Source organism: Rhamphochromis longiceps, linkage group LG7 (genome assembly GCF_057381845.1).
Source record: "Rhamphochromis longiceps isolate RC_006_pf linkage group LG7, R_longiceps_female_GT1.1, whole genome shotgun sequence".
NCBI lineage: Eukaryota > Metazoa > Chordata > Actinopteri > Cichliformes > Cichlidae > Rhamphochromis > Rhamphochromis longiceps.
Genome location: NC_140563.1, coordinates 28197782 through 28218555, shown reverse-complemented (window position 1 = coordinate 28218555; position 20774 = coordinate 28197782). Strand labels below are relative to the sequence as shown.

The 20774-nt window shown below is 38.0% G+C and overlaps 1 protein-coding gene across 1 annotated transcript in view; it reads left to right on the top strand.

Moving 5' to 3' along the window:
- Positions 1-20774, top strand: part of cadps2 (Ca++-dependent secretion activator 2) — a 193329-nt gene that overhangs the window by 29959 nt on the left and 142596 nt on the right. The window contains exons 3-11 of the mRNA XM_085413171.1: positions 2900-3232; positions 7460-7540; positions 7660-7890; positions 8299-8420; positions 9676-9787; positions 11906-12045; positions 17120-17186; positions 17885-17993; positions 18464-18664. Of these exons, the coding sequence (XP_085269297.1) occupies positions 2900-3232; positions 7460-7540; positions 7660-7890; positions 8299-8420; positions 9676-9787; positions 11906-12045; positions 17120-17186; positions 17885-17993; positions 18464-18664 (1396 nt within the window). The remainder of the gene's footprint in view (positions 1-2899; positions 3233-7459; positions 7541-7659; positions 7891-8298; positions 8421-9675; positions 9788-11905; positions 12046-17119; positions 17187-17884; positions 17994-18463; positions 18665-20774) is intronic.

The following is a 20774-nucleotide window of genomic DNA, read 5'->3' as shown; positions in this document are numbered from 1 at the left end:
GAAAAGAAACCCTACTGTCAAAAACAAACAGTGGTGTGTGTAATCAGTACCATCAGTAGTGTGTGAAGGAATGGATGAGTGGAAGATGATGCATGTAATAGTGTCAAAAGCAAAAACCAAACCTAACGCAGCCAGAGTCCAACCTGGTGTCTCAGAGCCAACTAAAACTATGCCCTAAAGGCTTTTTTTATATAGAGTCCTGGTACACTGGCCCAGGTGTTGCCAGTGTCACTGATTGTAAACGGGAACTCCACCTCTCCAATGCCTGCTAACAAGACACACATGAGCCAAAAGGAAGGCAGGGTGCAGTGGGTCATCACACTAATATAGAAATCAAATAACGGGCAATAAGACCTAAAGCAGTATGCTAAAATAAACTTCCATACAAATCACAAATGTATGCAAAGTACCGAAAATGATAATGACATGTTGACAACTGAAAATACAGGCACCAGTAACATGAGGAGGACTTGGACAGCTGAGAAGTCGAGGACATTGAAAAGTCTCTTGACTTCCTAATGGATGAAATCTTTACTCTCAATGTGCAACAGAAAATCATCACTGACAGTGTGGAGGAGGTAAAGCTCCTCCACATGCCAAATGCAGAGAAAGAGCATCATTGGATATCAGCATTAACGGGACCTCAGTTTGGTGTTTCACAAAGCTGCTGATTTCAGACCTGCAGAGCTTCTGTTTTAAACACTGAATGTAGTCAGCTCCATGAAGAGGACATGAGATTTTCTCTGACACAATTTAAACCTGATACAGGTCAAAGGTCATCACTTTTATGTTGAACTAAAAACTTTAATCTACAATTCTTCCAAACTGTGTTTTGCTAGTAGTGTAGAGCATAATATATATTTACACATATAACTTTCTACAGGAATGAGTACAAATTATATGTAAAGCAAGTCTCCATCACAGTGTTGATGAAATGCTGGGTTTATCCATTTTCGGGGGCAGGCCTATGGTGGAGCTTTTAAGATTTCCCTGTGAGGGAGCTGCTGGCGAAGATGAGTCCTTGATCCCTGCGATGAGCTTCAGCTTCAGTGTTCCTGATGTTTCTAAAATGATGCCTCTCTCAGTGGGTCAATAGAACATCTGGCACAGGACAGCTGTGATGAAAGAAAGGAAGTTTCTTTTAGATGCATTTTAGATGCATCCTTGTTCCAAAAATGAATGACTTGTTACTAATCAATCAATCAATTTATTTATAAGCACGTGTTTAAAAAAAACAAAACAACAAAAGCAAAAAAAAAAAAAAAAAACAGCACAGGTTGACCAAAGTGCTGTACAAAGTAGAACACACACACACCAACTAACCACGGGTTGACATAGTGTTTTTTTTTTTATTTGTTAATGTGGTGGATTTTTCCACTAGCAAGGTGAGCGCTGTGTTTAGAAAGTCCAATATTTATCACGTGTTCCTGCAGTAAATGTGACAACAGTACTTGCGAAAAATTATGTTGGAAATTCTTTTTTAGAACTCGAGTTTTTGTTGGCCTGTCAACACAATTTAAAAACTGGTATAGAGTTTGAAGTTTGCACTTTTAACGCAAATTAAAACTTTGGTCTCGGCGAGGCGCCGTCTGCTGATACGTCATCTTAAGTCTTGACAGTGTCGTTTTGATGCATTTGTCTTTAAAGACAAATGACTGGTCTAAAAAAAAAGTTATAGATTTAACACTATGTGAAGTTGGATTGAAGAAATAAAGTTTAAAGTTATAGCTTTCAGAGAATCTGTAGTGTCATCCTGTGCGAATACTAAATGACCTCACTAGGTTTGTTGGTCTGCTGTTGGTTGGTTTGGTTGCTGCTAACAGACTAATAGGCTTTGTATGTTTCTTACATAGCATGATCAGAAATCTTGATATCCATCAGCATGTCTGTAGGGAAATAGATGTATGTGATGGACAAAAACAGAGAAGGAGAAAACGACAAGAGCTGCTATACTTTTTGGAAACCTTATTTCCTTGTTTTTATTGAGAAATTCTTACCTCACTGATACTGATTCATATCAGTGGTGGTCAGAGGGCCCAGTGGCGCCAGTGTCCGGCAGCCTCGCCTCTGTCAGTGCGCCCCAGGGTGGCTGTGGCTACAATGTAGCTTGCCATCACCAGTGTGTGAATGTGTGTGTGAATGGGTGGATGACTGGATGTGTAAAGCGCTTTGGGGTCCTTAGGGACTAGTAAAAGCGCTATACAAATACAGGCCATTTACCATACTAGAAGTGAGAAAAAGTGAAATCCAAATATAAAGTGAAGGAACCTATACTAAGGAGTTGGGTTTTTTTTTTGTTTGTTTGTTTGTTTTTTCAACATCCTGGACATCAGCACAAAGAACTGACCCTTGTGCTTTGGTAAGAAACCTGTTCATGTTTGTGGTAAACTGTTTGGATATGCTTGAGAATAGACAGACTGTTTAATTGCATAAAACTGCTGATTGGATCTCGTGGACATATGCTCTGTCAGCTGCTTGCCCTGGTTGGTTTGTCCAACTGACCAGGAGAAGTCCAACACAGAGGGACGGTGTTTATTTATTTATTTTTGCTCGTCCACTGAAACGCCAGTGCACCTGGCTCAAACAGGCTCTCCTCCACATGGTCCTTTATAAAGTGCTGTACAAATCCCAATATTTTAGCTAACAGGTGGATGTTCAGGTTTCAGTGCAGTTAGCCCACAATGACCAAGCTAAGGAGACAGAGAGCCCACTGCTAAGTCCAGCATATGAAATCTTGGGCTTCAACTCTCATGTAAAATCTTTGGCTTGTTCCTGTTTCTTTTATTTAATGAATATTTCTGAATTGCAACATATGCTCTCCTCTGCTGAACTAGAAAAAATTATTCATGCATTTGTGTAATCGCGTTTAGATTATTGTAATGCCGTCTTTCCTTTGCAGGGCTTCCTAAAGAGTGAGCGTATTTCCCGGATGGTTCAGAGCGGTGGCTGTTCAGCTAATGACTTTCGTGAGGTTTTCAAGAAAAACATTGAGCGCCGTGTCCGCAGCCTTCCTGAGATCGATGGGCTGAGCAAAGAGACTGTGCTCAGTTCCTGGATTGCAAAGTATGATGCTATCTACAGAGGGGATGAGGACCTGTGGCGCCAACCACAGAGGGCACACCTAAGTGCTGTTTCAGAGCTCATCCTTAGTAAAGAGCAACTCTACGAGATGTTCCAGCAGATCCTCAATATCCGCAAGTTTGAGCACCAGCTGTTGTACAATGCCTGCCAGGTGAGCTGCTTGAGGGTGACCGTTACAGCCAGACACACAAACTGAATGCATAATAGTCAATACTTCAACGTCCATTGCTTAAATGTAAAGAGAAATCCTGTCTTCTTTTCTAATTATTTGCTAGACCTGCTTGATAGAAAATACTGAAATCAGTGGAAAGCCCCTAACCAACTTCTCTCAACAGTACATTTTTTTTTCTTCTGTGTGTCTTTTTTATAACACTTCTCAGTCCCTTTCAGATCAGGGTTTTTCTCCCTTTTACTTGTTTTGGCTGAAGGAGCAGCACCACCATGTTTTCCATTTCATATATTCTTCTAATTTCTATTCAGAATTTAAACATATTCCACGAGAATCAGAATATTATTCTGTTGTACAAATTGTTGTGTCCATACTTTAAATAATTTCTCACGTCAGTATGTTTTGTCCCAGCATCATTGCTAAAACCAGAAATATTGTGCATATGTTATTTGCACTTAAAGCTGGGGATGTGTTTGTCTTTATATTGGAAAAAAATAATCAGGCGTTAAACTGGAATTCAGCAGGTGTGGGGAAACCTAGAATCAGTTATACTGGCTCACTGTGGGGTAAAGAGTCAAAACTCACTATCTTTACTCTTATATTCATGGTGTGATCAGCTGACCTGTGCTGCTGTCTTTATACCACAGTATGTACTTCACCTATGTAAATGTAGAATTCTGTGAATTAATCTAAGCACTTTAAATCCAAACTCGTCCCTGCTACACTTGATGTAACCTAACTTTGACCATAAACACCACGGCCTCTGTGCAGCAATCCAACACAGTCCGTTACTGTAAGTTCACCACAGTATGGCAAGCAGTGTTGGTCAAGTTACTTGAAAAAAGTAATCAGTAACTAATTCCTGATTACTTCCCCAAAAAAGTAATCCTGTTACTTTACTGATTACTTATTTTCAAAAGTAATTAATTACTTAGTTACTTAGTTACTTTTTAAAAACACGATTTACAACCTGAATAGGTGATAAAGCGATAGATCTTTCAGCCCAATTCTACTTTTTCTGCATAATCCATCATACAAAATGTAATCAAATGGAAAAGTCTCTTTTTTTAACTTGTTTTATCAGTTTTAATCTTTTAACTTTATGCATCAAGCAAAAATTTAATTATATGCAACATTCTCTGACTGGAAGAAATTAGTTTAATATTTAAACCTATTTTCTGCACATTCCAGCACATGAAATAAAATATTTGTGTTTACACTCAGTCTTTCAAATAGATGCAAGTAAAACACAGCAGAAAATAAATAAAGTCAAAGACTAGCGGTCCTTTTGCTCTATTTTCACCTGTAAAGCAGGAGTGGGGTAGGCGGAGGTTTACCCTGGTGCAGGTGTGCCGCGACGGTCAGTTGAAGAATCCGCGAGTTTCTCTGTGAGTTTCCCATTACCTCGTTGCCCACTCGGTGCTTGTTTGGAAGTTTAGGGGTTTTTTTGCTGTAAAAAGAAGTTTTCTTCCCACGCACAACGGACACTAATGTTTTTGTCACTTTTTATGGAATCAAACTCAAAGTAAGGACAGTGCTTCCACGCTTTAAACGCTGCACGCTCATACTCTCTCCCGCACTCGATATATTATCCATTGTTGATCTGCACACAGCTGTTGCCACTAACGGCGCACTCACTTACGTCACTGTCATGAGACATTCTCGCAGAAAATCATGGTTTTAGTAACGCAGTAACGCAGAGTTCCTACGGGAAAGTAACAGTAATCTAATTACCGATTTTGAAATAGTAATCCCTTACTTTACTCGTTACTTAAAAAAAATAATCGGATTACAGTAACGCGTTAGAGCCCATCTCTGATGGCAAGCAAACCAGTTTATCCTGCACTAAGCTGCAGGATAAACAGAACAAAAATGCCGTTCCAGATCTTTTTGGCCCTGTTTAACCCCTGGGTATCAGAATCAGAATCAGAAAGGGTTTTATTGCCAAACGTTGAGCAGGTTTACAACATTAGGAAATTGCTGCGGTGCTTCAGTGCAAACATACTGTCATAAATTACGCTTAAATAGACATGAAAAAATAAATAAATAAATAAATAAAAATAAGAATAAGAATTAAAAGTGCTAAGTAGATAGATATATACATGATATATACATGAGTGCAGGTGGTGATCAGTGCCAAACATGGAATGATGCAGTGAACACAGCGTAGGGTCATGTGTTAGTGGTGGGAACAGTCATACGGTTATTGTTCATGTGTCCAACAGCAGAGGGGAAGAAACTGTTCTTGTGGCGAGAGGTTCTGGTGCGAATGGACCGGAGCCTCCTGCCTGAGGGGAGCAGGTCAAACAGACTGTGTCCAGGGTGAGAAGGGTCAGCTGAGATCCGAGCTGCACGCCCCAGTGTCCTGGAGGTGTACAGGTCCTGCAGAGATGGGAGTCTGCAGCCAATCACCTTCTCAGCAGAGCGCACAACACGCTGCAGTCTCTGTTTGTCCCTGATAGTGGCTCCAGCGTACCACACGGTGATGGAGGAGGTGAGGATGGACTCGATGATTGCAGTGTAGAATTGCATCATCGTCCGTGTTGGCAGGTTGAATTTCTTCAGCTGCCTTAGGAAGTACATCCTCTGCTGGGCTTTCTTGATGACGGAGGTGATGGTGGGCTCCCACTTCAGGTCCTGGGTGATGGTGGTACCCAGGAAGCAGAATGAGTCCACAGAGGTGATGAGGGTGTCAGTCAGGATGATGGGGGGAGTGGAGCTTTGTGCTTCCTGAAGTCCACAATAATCTCCACTGTCTTCTGGGCATTCAGCACCAGGTTGTTGTGGCTGCACCACTGGTATAGCGCTATAAATGGTGCATGAATTACATGTTTTTCCCTCTTTCATCAATTTGTATGTGATAAGCTAAGGTTAGTCATTAATATACTGAAACAACATGAGAATAGAGCAGCTGCGAGACAATTCTGCATTAATGAGTCAATGGTACGGAAGTGGAGGAAGCAAGAAGAATGAGTTGAGTAAAGTTTGACTTATTTGTTTTGTTTCACTTAATGCGCCTTATAATCTGGTGCGCCTTATGTATGGAAACAGACCTGTTCATCGACAGTGCGCCTTATGGTCTGGAAAATACGGTGTTTTGCTTTTTATTTCATTATGTCAGCTATGACATTTGTTTGACTCTGCTGAATAAAGTGTCTAATGAGCAGATTGTGAGCTCTCCTGTCAGTACCTCTAATCAGATTTGAATGTAACCACAGACAACAGGAATTCAAAGTAGCACTGAACAATGTGATTAACTTGTTGTATTGAGAAAACAAAACAAACAAACAAAAAAGCCTCCTGCACCCTGAAAGTCCATAAAACGCACAAACTCATTCATTCATGTCTGTATCATAAATCTTAAGATTATAAGATTAAGATTGGGGTTTATAGATTGGTTCAATCATTGGAGCCATTTAAAAATAAATAAATAACAATAAATAGGATGATTAAAGGAAAATAACATCTGCACACTTCTGCACACATCTAGTGACGTTTCGAGCACACCTGCTTTTCATTAGACAATGAAACACCAAGCAGCACCATCTTAAATAAACTGTGAACAGTCGACAGTCAACAACTTCCAATCAAGAACCAAATATTTTATTGGACAAACAACAAGTGAAAAATCATCATTGACAGATTTTTCACTTGCGTGTCTGTTGTTTGGCCTACATAACATCTGACAATGTTGTATGTTGACTAACATTAGTTTTTAAAGGTGTATATTAAAAACAAACAAACATTGCATGCATGATAAGGAGCTTCCTTGTTTTGATGTCAGGGGTTTGATCTCCACTTTCAGCCAGTCGATTATCCCAGCAGGGTATCTGACGACTAGCAGGGACGTAGGTGTTTATTGCCTGGACCTTGTTCTTCCCATTTAACTGACTCCTCTGGACTTGCCTCACTTTCTGCAAGTATTTGGTGGTTGTTGTTTTCCTACTGGCCTCTTCATGGTGTGTGTGTGTGTGTGTGTGTGCGTGTGTGTGTGTGCGTGCGTGTGTGCGTGCGTGCGTGCGGGCGTGCGTGCGTGCGCGTGGTATGTTTTTCACAGGCTTGACATCCTGCTGAAACTCTCACATCCTCACCCCTCAGCTGCTGACTGGTTGTATGTCAGAGAATTTCACTTTTCACTGGACAGTTAGTGACAATCTTTTTTTTTTTTTTTTCTTTTCTTTTTTTTTTTTTTCCTCCCTTCTTTTTCAGCTCGATAGCATGGATGAACAGGCAGCTCAGATCCGTAGAGAGCTGGATGGCAGGTTACAGTTGGCCGAAAAGATTGCCAAGGTACTAACTGATTACTTGCATCCAGAAAATGTCACATGACTTCTATTTCCTGAAAGATACACATCCAATGTTGATGTTTACGTTAAGATGAACTTTAATGTATGTTGTGTTTCCTTCAGGAACGGAAATACCCAAAGTTTGTCTCTGCTGATATGGAGGCTCTGTATGTGGAGGAGCTGCGATCATCTGTCAACCTACTGATGGCAAATTTGGAGAGTCTGCCTGTGTCTAAAGGAGGTCCAGACTTCAAACAGAAGCTCAAACGCTCCACTGTAAATAACTCCTTTCTAGATCTTGGAGATGAGGAAGATCTGTCTAAGTCGGACATCGTCTTGTCTTTCACTCTGGAGGTGTGTTTGGGTTTATAGAAATGTCTGCTGGTAACTTGCTCACAAAATACAGTGCTGTGAAAATGTATTTGCCCCCTTCACTATTTATTATGCTTGTGACAAACATGCAAAAAAATATTTTGGATCATTTAACACATTTTAATTTTTTTTAGACAAAGATGACCTGAGTAGATTAAAATTCTTTTTTAATTGTATGATTTGAAATCCAGGTAATCCTAGCATACTTCATGGCCTGTAGTTCATTCATTCAAAACTCTTCCAGCTGGGTGTGTTTCCTCTTTCTGTTACCTCTTCAAAGAGAAAGTGTCAGTGGTAAAAGCTGGGGATGTGAATGGGTTACTCTGGGTTGAAAACTGAGTTTGTTTGTTGTTCTGTTTGTTGGTGCCAAACCTCTGTTGATTTTCTCAGATTGTAATCATGGAGGTCCAGGGCCTGAAGTCAGTGGCCCCAGACCGTATGGTTTACTGTACCATGGAGGTAGAAGGAGAAGAAAAGCTACAGACCGACCAAGTAGAAGCCTCAAGACCACAGTGAGTTAATCTTCCTGATCTGTTCAGACCAGGGGTGGGCAATTATTTTTACCAAGGGACCACATGAGAAATTGTGACTGTTGTGGAGGTCTGCAGCAGTAAGCTGAACTCAGTCCTGCTCCATGTTATTTCATCTCCTGTTGAACTTATTTCTCTCTTATTACTGTCTTATTACTCTCTTGGGAAAATGAATTGCCCACATTTGATTTAGACTGTTTAGAATACCCAAATCTCAGTTTTGACCACCCAAGTTTGTGAATGTTATAACCTGAGAACAAAGGAGTTTCAAACTGATACCACAGGTATATCTAAAAGTCTTGGACAGTTCAGTGACCTCGACCTCATGGTCAAGGAAAATTTTGTGAATGCGATAACTTGAGAAGGGAAGAAATAAAAGAGAAGGGGACAAATTGCTGTACAGTCCCATATACAGTGGGACTAACTACTTCAGGCTAAACTCATAATTCCAGCTTCTAATCTTTAAGTGTCAATTTTAGCCGCACAGTTTGTTGGCCCATTAATAAAACGGGCTGATACTATCCCAGGCAGAATTTTGTTAGAATATTCTTTTCAATTTAATTTCATAGTAAAGGGTTGAGGGGAAATTACAGCAGGAGACCAACCAAGTTTATTCAGTTCAGGTCGGAACCAAAATGAATGAAAAAAGGGAGAAACCCAGACAGACTGGAGCAATAAAAGTCATGCTATGCAGATTAATGACCACCTAGACAAGATGGAACATGCAGAATTTTGTTTTTGTAGAAAAATATGTACAATAATTATAACCTCTAGGACTGAATTTGAAGCCAGTTGAAGGAGAAGTCCCCCAAAACACTCCAAAAATGAGTACATTCCAGTGAATTTCAATGTTAAAATTTCTAATTATGTCTAATTTTACAGTTGCTTCTTTAAAAACAAATATTTCTATGAGTTCCATAAGGTGGTGGATTAAAAAAAATGTAACTAGTTGAAATCTCATATAACCTTAAATTTTTCTCTATTATGGAGGTGGTTGCTTTGACTAACAGGCATTATTAATACAATTGTCTGCCAAATAATGTGACTTGCTGTGCGGTTAGCAGCCAAAGCAGTACCAAGATGGTGTGGTAGTAGAACATACAGTGGTGAGGCAGCAAAAAGGCTGCTAATGTTAGCTCGAGTTAAATCTGTTTATCTTCAATTCCTCCCTGTCCCAGTGTCAACAGCAGTGCCAACCTACAATTTTACAAATCATTAAAATTCTCATGTCTTTCAGGTGGGGGACTCAGGGGGACTTCACCACAACTCACCCTCTGCCTTCAGTTAAAGTGAAGCTCTTCCTAGAGAGCACCGGGGTCTTAGCTTTGGATGACAAGGAGCTGGGCAAGGTGAATAAATCTATTATTCTGGTTTATTAAAGTCTATTTAGTGTATAATGTTTAGTAGATAATATTTACTTGTTTAGAAAAGTTCTCTATATAAAGATAATTAACTACATTCAAATGATCAAAATGAAAATAACTGTGTAATTTAGTCTGCATTAGTTACATTGTCATTTTAGGCGTAGTGTTATTGATAATAAATGTGACTTTAGATACAACATTTCTTCAATTTCATTTCTCTGTTGTGAGTTTGTTTTTTTTTTAATTTCCAGACTTCGATAATGAATTGATATTTTTCTCCAGGTTGTCCACATTTATAAATGAGTATCGTGTGAAAGTTGTTTGAAACTTTGATACAACCTTAATGTTGTATCAAAGATGTTTTTTTTGCTCAGAAACTTGGGTGACTGCTAAGTGAACCAGATACTTTTTTTTTTTCTTTTTTTTTAACCCTTTGACCACAATGGGCTGATTGGGTAATGTTGTCACCCTGCTGGGCAGCGGATGGGCAGGCAACATGGACACCCAAGATTGTGAATACGGTAACTTGAGAACAAAGTGATGTAGAATTTTGAAATTGGTACCACAGGTGTATCTGTTAGAGGGCTGTGGGTACCAAGACTTCCCAAGACGTCTTCTGACAATCAAAAATTGAAGAAACACTAGACATGGGGGAAAAAAGTCCAGTTACCTAGCACTATAACTGATAAGTCCGTACAAGATCAGAATAATTTCAGAGGTCATGAAAAATTTGTTTGGAGGAAAGGAATCCATCAGTGAAGGTTTAGAGAATTTGATTGGCAGGTGAGACAACTCGAAGTTCTAAAAGCTTCAGATGTTATTTGTAATTTTCACACATATCTACAAGATCCAAACATGTTGTTGTTGTATACAAGTTCAATCCCGATTAAGCTGAATTCACAGTTCATTGTGTGTATGGAGGAGATAATTGAAGGTCAGGGAAGTCAAAGCACAGTGAAAACAATGACTGACAGTTGCTGGTTGGAAGTTTCTTATTTCTTCCAGACTATATGAATGAAACGTCTTACTGCATGAGAGCAGCTGTGATTGGTACATGCAAGCATGTGGTCAGGTGCCGATTTAGGGAATGCTTGATTTGCGTTTCCTTCCTGTTCTATTGATGAAGCATGTGATTTCAATACTGCTTGAACATATTCATTTAATTTTGGGAAGTCGAAACAACAATCAAGATTAAAATTTTAATATTTAGTGTAGCCCAAAGAACTAATACGGTCTCATATGTTAAGGGATTTCATGAAAAAATAGTGTAAGGTTTTTTTATAACTCCAAAACAAAAGGCCAGACGGACCAGGGAACAACTTAATTGTTGGCGAGGATGTGGTCATTGTTTGGCAGACCACTTGTCTTCTGAAGCTGTTCCATTCTTAGTAAAAAATAAAGACACTATAAGAAGGTATTGGCAAAAATAGTCAAAAATGAACAGAGTACTCTTTGATCCAATGTGAACTGCTCATCTCACAGAAAACAATGGGAAGAACCACTTATTTCCTCTGCACAAAGCATTTATAGCTTGTCATCCTTTCTACCGCCTCTCTTCTCTTACTGGACCTTATATCTTCTGAGATGACAACTAGCATCATGCACGGTGACATCCAACCACACTTTATCATCCTCTCTCCATTTGACTTACACATACACACTTTAAAATCAAATGTTCTTTTATTCACTTACATAGGAATACTTTCTTTTACCTTTTTCTTTAAATCTCTGGGTTTGCTCATCACAATATACTCTTATTAAATCATACATTCAAAAGGTCAGACATTGTTTTACATGAGTTGCTCCTTGGTGTCACTCACTCACACATCCTCATCTTTTTCTCATAACCACTCTCTCACAGCCTCCGAAGTTATCTTTGCATCACACAACTTATCAATTACTTTGAATCGAACCACAATTTACAAAAACATTATGCTTTAATAAATAAGACTCAAGACCATAAATTTAGTAGGAACTGTTAAATAGGTCTTTACTGCGGTTTTAGGTCAGGAAGCTGAGGGCTATTTTCCCATAGACATTATACTTTTTTTTTTGTTTGTTTGTTTTTTTTTCCTGATCTATTTCTCCATTCCTCCCTCTCAGGTAATCCTGAACCCGACTACCAATGGACCAAAGCACACAGAGTTCCATCGTATGATTGTCCCCAAGAACAGCCAGGACACAGAGCTGAAAATCAAACTGGCTGTCCGCATGGACAAACCTCCCAACATGAAGCACAGCGGGTGAGTCACATGCTACATCCTGTTTCTTTTTTCTTTTTTGGCGGGCGCGGTTTCAGTTGGGTTTTTTCCCCCAAAGTTTTTTACTTCAGTGCTTGACAGTTGGATAGCAAAGAGGTCACAGCCCAGCCCAAGTTTGTAAATGTAATAACTCAAGAAGGAAGTGACTTGACACCATAGGTCTGTCTACGAAAAATCTCTGACAAGTTCAATTCTCGATCTTGTGAATGCGAAAACTTGAGACGGGAGTCACCTAGGATTTTCAAAATCATACCAACATGTTTAGTGAAACATTCGAACCCTGATGACCTTGACATCAGAAGTCAAGTTTTCTGAGGAGGATTTTGAAATTGGAATCATAGGTTTATTTCCTAGGAGACTGAGGGTGATCACTGTAGGCTTACGTCCTTCTTCTCTATGGAAATAAAACAGTTGCGGCTCGGAGTGTTAAAAAAAAAAAAAAAAAAAAAAAAAATCCAAAATATATTTTCTGCAGTATAGTAGAGTTGTGCTGTGGCGTGTTTGTAACAAACAAACAAATGGAGTAGTTTGTGGTTAAAGATGGACTAAGGTTTTGTTTTTGTTGTTGTTTTTTTAAATCTATTATTTATTTCTCCTTTCTTTAATGTCTGTTAACTCTGTGACGGCAGCACCTGAGTCCACAACAAATTTCCCTAAGGGGACAATAAAGTATATCAAGTAATTGGTTTCAGGCAGCAGTGTCTGAGGTTTGCCATTGTACAAAACACTTGCAGAATTTAATCAGGAATACTGCCACATTCCACATTGGGATAAATAGATTTTAAAGAAATATCACATTGCTATGCTTTGTTCTTTCTTTCTGGACATAAGTCACAAATGTTCACATATGTTCATTGAGGAAGGTTTTATTTTGCTTTTTTATCAGCACTTTTTAGCCTGGTTGGTTTTCTCAATGGCAGCTAAAATTAGAATCACTATTCTTTTAAAATATTTCTGTGTAAGACCTGTTTGAGTTGTTACTGTGTAGTTTTTATTTTAACCAGAAGATGGAAGCAAATTCTAATTTTCCAGCCTGCAAGTGTTGCTGAGAGAAATATTTATTTTCTTTTAACATTTCATGTCTCAATTGAAGAGTTCATTTTTTTAAAATATATTGTATGGAGTCAGGTTTTTTTTTCCTTCAAAATTTACAGTAATAATTAGAATTGGTTTTAAACTAACAGTTTTAAATTCAAATTTCCTTGGAAAAGATGATGGTCTCAGCAGTTTTCAGTGTTTCCACTCTTTGTGGAAAACAAACAAAAAACAAACAATCCGGTGGACAATCTGACTTCATGTAACTAAATTCTGCTGTATTTTCAGTAAGACGAGAGGAATGAGTCACACCTCTCATTTTGACTCATGGTTTATGACTCAGGCAGAAACGTGGTTTGTCTAAAAATTCTAAGGTCTGTGTTTGCTTTCCAATTCCTTGGGCGAGATACTGAACCCTAAGTTGCTCGTGATGTATCCTTCAAATTTTAGGCACTTAGGTTTAGAAGAAGCGCTTGTATGAATGTGTATGTGAATGAGTCTTGTGTATGAATGAGCCTCACACATCTAATGAGCCTCCCGCAGGAGCTGACAAACGGTTCTGTTCATTACTGTAACAATGTGGGAGTCGGGCAGTTTTAATAGTTGACTGGCTGGTTGGTAACTGCACTCCATCTGTAGCCTTCTTGGTTTACACAAGGGGTCAGTATCGGTCTCTCTGTTACTTCTGCCTCTCTGGTCCATGTTCAGCTCTTCTCTTTGTTGGTTTTCTGGCATTTGATTTATTAAGGGTTGTGCTGTGCCTGCTGCTTTGATGCTGTTCCACCAACTGAGGTCAATGTCTTACATGCTGCATTTCTGAGTTTTACCTATAAGATTATCAAAATAACTCCACACATGTCAATGAAATGAGTCCAACTGAAGCATTTCATTACTTCTCTTATAGCAAAGAAAATATATAAAAATAGAAAACTTATTCTGTTAAAAGACATTTTGCATTTGGCAGTGTTTGTGGGCTTAGGTTCAAACTGTAGAAAAAAACAAAACAGTAAAAAAGTAGTCAAAGTGAATTAAACTCGATTAGGAGACCAACAGATGCAAAAACACATTTGATGGTCAAAATAAAACGGGCAGGGAAACAAAATGGAAATACTTTATTTAAATCCACAAACGTTGATTCTGTTCATCTGGACGTAGCGTTTTCTTTATTTCAAATGTGTTTTTGTATTTTATGTGAACAGTAGAAGAAAACCAGCAGTCTACACTCATTTATCATAAATATGATTCGGTCTTGTCTTAAAGTCCAATGTTTGACTGTGTGTGTGTGTGTGTGTGCATGTGTGTGCATGTGTGTGCATGCGCGCGAGTGTGTGTGTTTGTGTGTGTGTGTGTGTGTGCGCGCGCGTGTGTGTGTGTGAGAGAACAAAGTTGTTTTATGAAAAATGTCGCTTTGCTCAGATTCTCCCAGTGAAACCGATTCATTTGCTAAAATCTCATTTTCTCATAATCTAACATTCATTATTTTATGGCAGATATTTGTTTTTATCTGTCATTTGTTACAAACAAATATAAGTTGACCGTAGGTATCTATGTTAGTTTTAAAACATGAACGCATCATTTTCCAAAAATGTTTTTTTCTTATTTTAACAAGGAAATGTCTTCGTATTCTCCACATCACTATAAATTGTATTGTGTGAAACAGTACTGATTAATTACGAACTATAAATAACTGACACTTTTTATTTAAATAAGAAGAATCATCTCTCCAGGAGGCAAAGTATCTCTTTTTTTATTTGTGCTGAAATAAATGAAGTCTATTACAAACTCAGTAATACTGCTGCGGATAATCTGTTCTATTACTTTGTCTTAAAGTATGTCTTTTTTTCTTACAATTTTTAAAATCGCAGCCAATCTGCTACGGTTATAACCAGATTTAGACACAAAAACTTTCTTCATTGTTGTAACATCGGTTCTTTTATTTCAAACAAATGGTGCCTAATATATAAATGCAATGAGAAACACTGTAGTTGCTCAGTGTGTCGACAGACTTTAAAACCCTCAGAGTCTAAATGTCTGGCTAAATGACCAGTTTAAGATGGATGTTTTTGTGCTGTGAGGACTGTTAAATGTCTGCAGTGAACTTTTTGGCATCAACCGTCCATCTCTTTGGATCCTTGCAGCTGAAGGATGTTTGAAACAGCAGGAAGGAGCAGGACCAGCAACCAAATAATTTACACAAGTGGCTGGCGAACAGTGCCACATGTTAACCTGGAGTCATGCAGAATGGCCCAGATTCTCCATCCAGACACACCACAGCCTTGACTGGAGGCCTTTTCTTTAAGGGCAGGCATCAGGGCTGAAGAAAGAGGTCTCGCCATGGATTGATTTTCCTCACTTGCACTTGCCTGTATCCCACGCTTTAGGAGGCCCAGGAGCAGCCATTGATTGAGAGGCCATGCTGGTTATTCTTCCATTTTGAGCTGCTGCTGTTGTCATGGCCTCTTTCAGCTCAAAACTCATTACTTTAGTTTCACTTTAGATAAAAAATAATTGTTACTAATAATTTGGTGTCATATTGGGATATGAGACACAATAAAAATAATATCAAAATAATGATTTGGTACAAAGAGGCTCACAAAAGCTTGTAAATATTTTAAATGTAAATGTAGTTTTTGTTCTTTTATGTTTTGTTCTTCTTGGGGTGGGTTGCATTAAAACAGTATACTAACCTTTTATCTGAAGCAGGAGGCAAATGAATATTTCAAGCAAAACGTTGAAAACAATTTCTCCTGAAGTTATGCATTTCTATACTTGGTTTTTTGTCATTTGTACCTACAAGCTTCAAGAACAGTAATAGTAACCAGTTTTTCCTTCATTTATTGGTGAATTGTAAGACGACACTGCCCACACCCAAGGCAGCAGTCCAAAATCCAAAGAGTGATTGACTTTAAAGGTTAGGCGTTTATCAAAATTAATGCATTTGACATTCGAATTTATTAAACTACAAGAAAAGAAAATAAGTATGCTCTTTTATTTTAGAAAATACAAAAACTCCTGTGGAGCTCCACAAATCCATTTCACATTTGACAAAACAGTCTTTCCTCAGGACCCCTTTAGTGGCTCTTCTGGATCTTTCAATGGTATTGCATGATCTTTATCAGCTGCTGGAAATCTTCAAAAGCTTTTTAACTCTTCAGTGTGAGACTTGGGTTGCTGTTTGAATTAGAGATGACAAACTATATGTCAAATATTTTGAAAGTGCATCCTGTAGGCCAGTAGCAGCCCTCGGTAACATTTTGTACATGATAGATGGACTGGTTCCTATATAGCGCTTTTCTACTCTGAGCACTAAAAGCACTTGTGTGGTGTGTGTGGGCATGAAAAAGAAAGAAAGAGTAAACCATAACACTCTGTAAAGTAGGACTTCTCAAAATGTTACTGAAATTGTTGGTGAGCACAAAACCCGATGAACCGAATTCTACAGACCATTTAAAGAACAAGAGTAATAAGAGTTTCTACTACTTATAAGGAAAAAAGTAATTTTGCTTGTTTTTGTGATTTAGAGGACCACATACATTTTTAAAAATCCACTGCAACCACAGTTCATCAGGCAAAATGCCTCAGAGTATTTTCTTATTCTCAAGAATATCTTTATTTAATTTGAGCAGAGTCTGTGAGTCAGTTTAAGAGATAAGTGGCTTAAGTTTTATGCAAATTTCTCACCTTGGAAAAAATATTTTCTACATGATTTAATAGTAAAACTGACAAATTGGGTTAAATAGTTTAAAATGGATGTAAATCCATTTTAGGCAGGACTATTACATATGATTAATTTATTTGTAACTATTCCAACTGCTTTAAGTACCCATCAGAATAACTAATCTAGTCTCATTTTAGCCAGCTTATTTAGCTAGCTAAAATGAGACGTATATAAATGGGTAAAATGAGTGAGTCATCTGTTAAATTAGTGTGTGAAACACAGTATCGTACATGCGGTTCACTTCAGGAAAAAATGTTTTTTAAAAAAGCAATCAGTAACTCACTGTCTTTCTTTGTGCTTCAGATACCTGTACGCTATGGGGCAGAGGGTCTGGAAACGCTGGAAAAAAAGATATTTTGTTCTTGTCCAGGTATGAAACTGGTGAGACGCTGCTCAGATGAATTTGTAAGCTGTGACTGATATGGACAGAGGTGTAATACAGCAGCAGCAAAGTGTTGACATTTGAAGGATCTGATTCAGGCAGCGTTTTGGTAGGACGCAGCAGTCACATATGAAAGCTTCGGCCTTCATAGGAAACCGGTTGTCTCAATTCCTTTGACACTTCTTTTTTTTTCAACTTAAGCTGACATTAACTTTCTGAGCATTAGAGGCACATGGGGCAGATTCTTGCAAATCTACCCCATGCTTTTGTGACAGCCAACCCCCACGAGCTTGTAACGTCCTCAGATACTGTTTCTCTGCACCTGGAATCAAATGTTTAACGGCTGTTCATATTTAATGACGACTGGTAGTAAGACACTGTGTAGCCAAAGTGGACACAATGACATTGCCCACTGATTTGTGAAGACTTGAGTTTGCTTTTACCGTCTTTCTGAAATCAGATGTGACAGTCAGAATATGTCATAATCTTAACAAGTTCACATGATTCATATTTAACAGTCATTGCGTAGCCCTAACACTAAATTTTACATTTTTTTAGCACATTTTGTGGGACAGCAAAGAAAATGAACCTGGAGAACTTTCATGTCTATGGACTGTGTGTGGGTGTGTGTGCATGCATGTGTGTCTGTTTTTGATTGCTCATGAATTTGTGTCGCTGTCCTGCAGGTTAGTCAGTACACATTTGCAATGTGCAGCTATAGAGAGAAGAAGGCTGAGCCTCAGGAGCTGATGCAGCTGGAGGGCTACACAGTGGACTCCTGTGAGCCTCGGCCAGGTAGACATGAAAAAGAAATGTTAAAAACAATAGCACGATAGATTTTGATCATCTTGAAACTGATTGTGTACAAAGAATAAAGTTATTGGAGCCAATAAAATAATTAAAACAACTCTAATTTATGGAATTATACTAATCTCCCCAAAACACTGTCAAAAAAGCTGTTTAAATGTTATGTTTAAATGCAATTTTTATAATTTTTGTTGTGTTATCTGTTTCTCTGCTAAATTTTGTTCATAACCACGTTCTCTATTTTGAAGATTACATTACAGACTTTTCAATATCTCACTTTTGAGAAAAGTAGGGAGCACAGATTTACTACAGTTTAAAAAGAAATTAATTATAAATCATCAAGAAATGATTTCATGGAATATGATGAATATGATGAAATTGTCACAAAGTAAGATTTGGATGTGCTTATTTTTCATTATTCTGCCCTTTAACATTCACTTCTTTTATCTCCTCTTTAGGTCTGCAAGGTGGTCGGGTTTTTTTTAACGTGTTGAAGGAAGGCGATTTGGTGATGTTTGCTTGTGATGATGAGCAGGAACGGGTGCTGTGGATCCAGGCCATGTACCGAGCGACTGGACAGTCCTACAAACCGATCCTCCACCCCAAAAACAAAACCCCAAACTGCAGAGGAGGAAACCAAAAACTGACATCCCCCATCAGTAAGTTCAGCTTCTCACTCGATCTGTTTTGATTATCTGAATGTCATTGAAGAAATGAAAAGTGGCAAACTACAGAAAGTGTTCGAATAGCTTTTAAAATCAAACAGTGTTTATTGGGAAAGGAACCACAACTGTAAAACACAGAGTTCAGGTGCATAGTTACATATTCTGTTGAATGCTTCTGCCTGCAATCTTTATTTATCTATAGAGACTTGGCAGAACCTGAGTGATTGTAAGTTGTTGTTTTCTAAGTTTTAGTGTCTTTATTATTGTGGTTGCTCTTAAATGGAAACCATTAGAAAACCTTTAGTTTTCGTTTATTTTAGTGAAATTAAAACTGTAAATAGAACCATTTGTATAAAAGCAGGTCAGTTACAAATCTTTCTCTTGAGAGATAAATCCAAATTTACTTGATGATTTTTGTCGCATTCCCATAATTTACTTCCTAACAGTGAAACAGGTTGGTGGGAATGTACTTTTTTTTTTATGTACCAGGTCCGACTCAAGAAAAGTTTAAGGTATAAGTGTTGTTGTAATAATAATAATAATGATAATGATAATAATAATAATAATAATAATGATAATGATGATGATGATGATGACGACAACAACAACTTCTGTTTAAAAGCGCCTTTCAAGACACCCACGGACACTTAACAATAAAATAAAACACAGCAAAACAATGACAAAATGAATAATAATAATAACAATACAAAGATTGTTATTATTATTGTTGTTGTTATTATATTAGAGTCACATTAAGAAAAAATAGATTATTGATCATTTTGAGAATAAAGTCAAAATTTTCATATTAAAATTGAAAATTTATTTTGAGAAAACATTTGTATTTGCATCTCCAGAAAAAAGTCAAAATGTGGAGATCACCACGGTTGCTATACCCTGTCAATTAATTAAAGCCTACTTCAGAAAATGTTTTAGTAGCAATAAAGGAAATGATTTCTCTTTTAGCACATAAACGATGCGGTGTATGTATAAGGGCATTGAAAGGATGGTTTGAGTAAGCTGCATCTGGTGAGATGGAAAAACACAGAAACAAGGAAGAGTTTGTGTTTTTCAAAATGAAGTGGCTGGTGTTAAGGTTCAAAATATTGGGGATGGAGACAAGAGAAAAACCACAATAACAACACTGGTCCGGTCGGGTTGAGTCAAACGATGATTTAATGATCACACACGTGGGAGATGGACACTGATGCAGACAGCCTCAAATCTCAAAGTGGTGGAGCATTGCTCAAACTCTTATAGCCTCTGGTTCTCCCATCTTATCATAAAAGCCTAAACATTCACATTCTTTCTCTCACACGGCGCCTAAGCTACGACCTTGGCTCCCTGTTTATCTGCTCGTGCTGAGATGGGGCAGAAAACTCCAGCATGTTCTATTCTCTTCTAATCAGACAAATAAGGCGATGACTTTCTGCGAACAGTATTCCTTATAACTCAACAGTATAATGCATCATAAACAATATCATTCATTCACAATAAATCAGCAGTCTAATGCAATGCAAATCAGTTTAAATACTGCAATAATTATCACCTTCTTCTAATTCAGGAGAATAATGCCAACTTAAACTACATAATAATTCACAATCTTTATTTCGGGGTCTAACATGGCATAAAATAATATCATAATTTTACACTGGTAAAGGACAAATGCAAGGTTATCAATAGTTACACCCTCATGCAGCAAAGAGATTGTGTGTTGTGTCAGACCGCTGATCAATTTGTTTTACTAAGTCATCTACACGAGGCGTTTTGTAGAGGTTACAGCAGTTGAGGCAGTTTGTTCTGAAACCGTAACTGTAATCTGCTCATAATTGGATGTGCGGATTACAGATTACAGTCGAAAATACAATTACAACTTTTTTCTCAAAATAGTATTTTAACTTTATTCTCAAAATTATCAATAATATTTTTTCTTAATGTGGCCCTAGTACACCTTCATACAAGTCAGAATACTGACAAATTAACAGTTTGACATGCACAACGTTACCATCATGTATCCTGAGATTACCATTATATAGCATTTCAGTGTTTTAGCACCAGCACTGCTGTAGAAACCTCACAGCAGCATTGTGTTTGTTGGTTCAGTCAT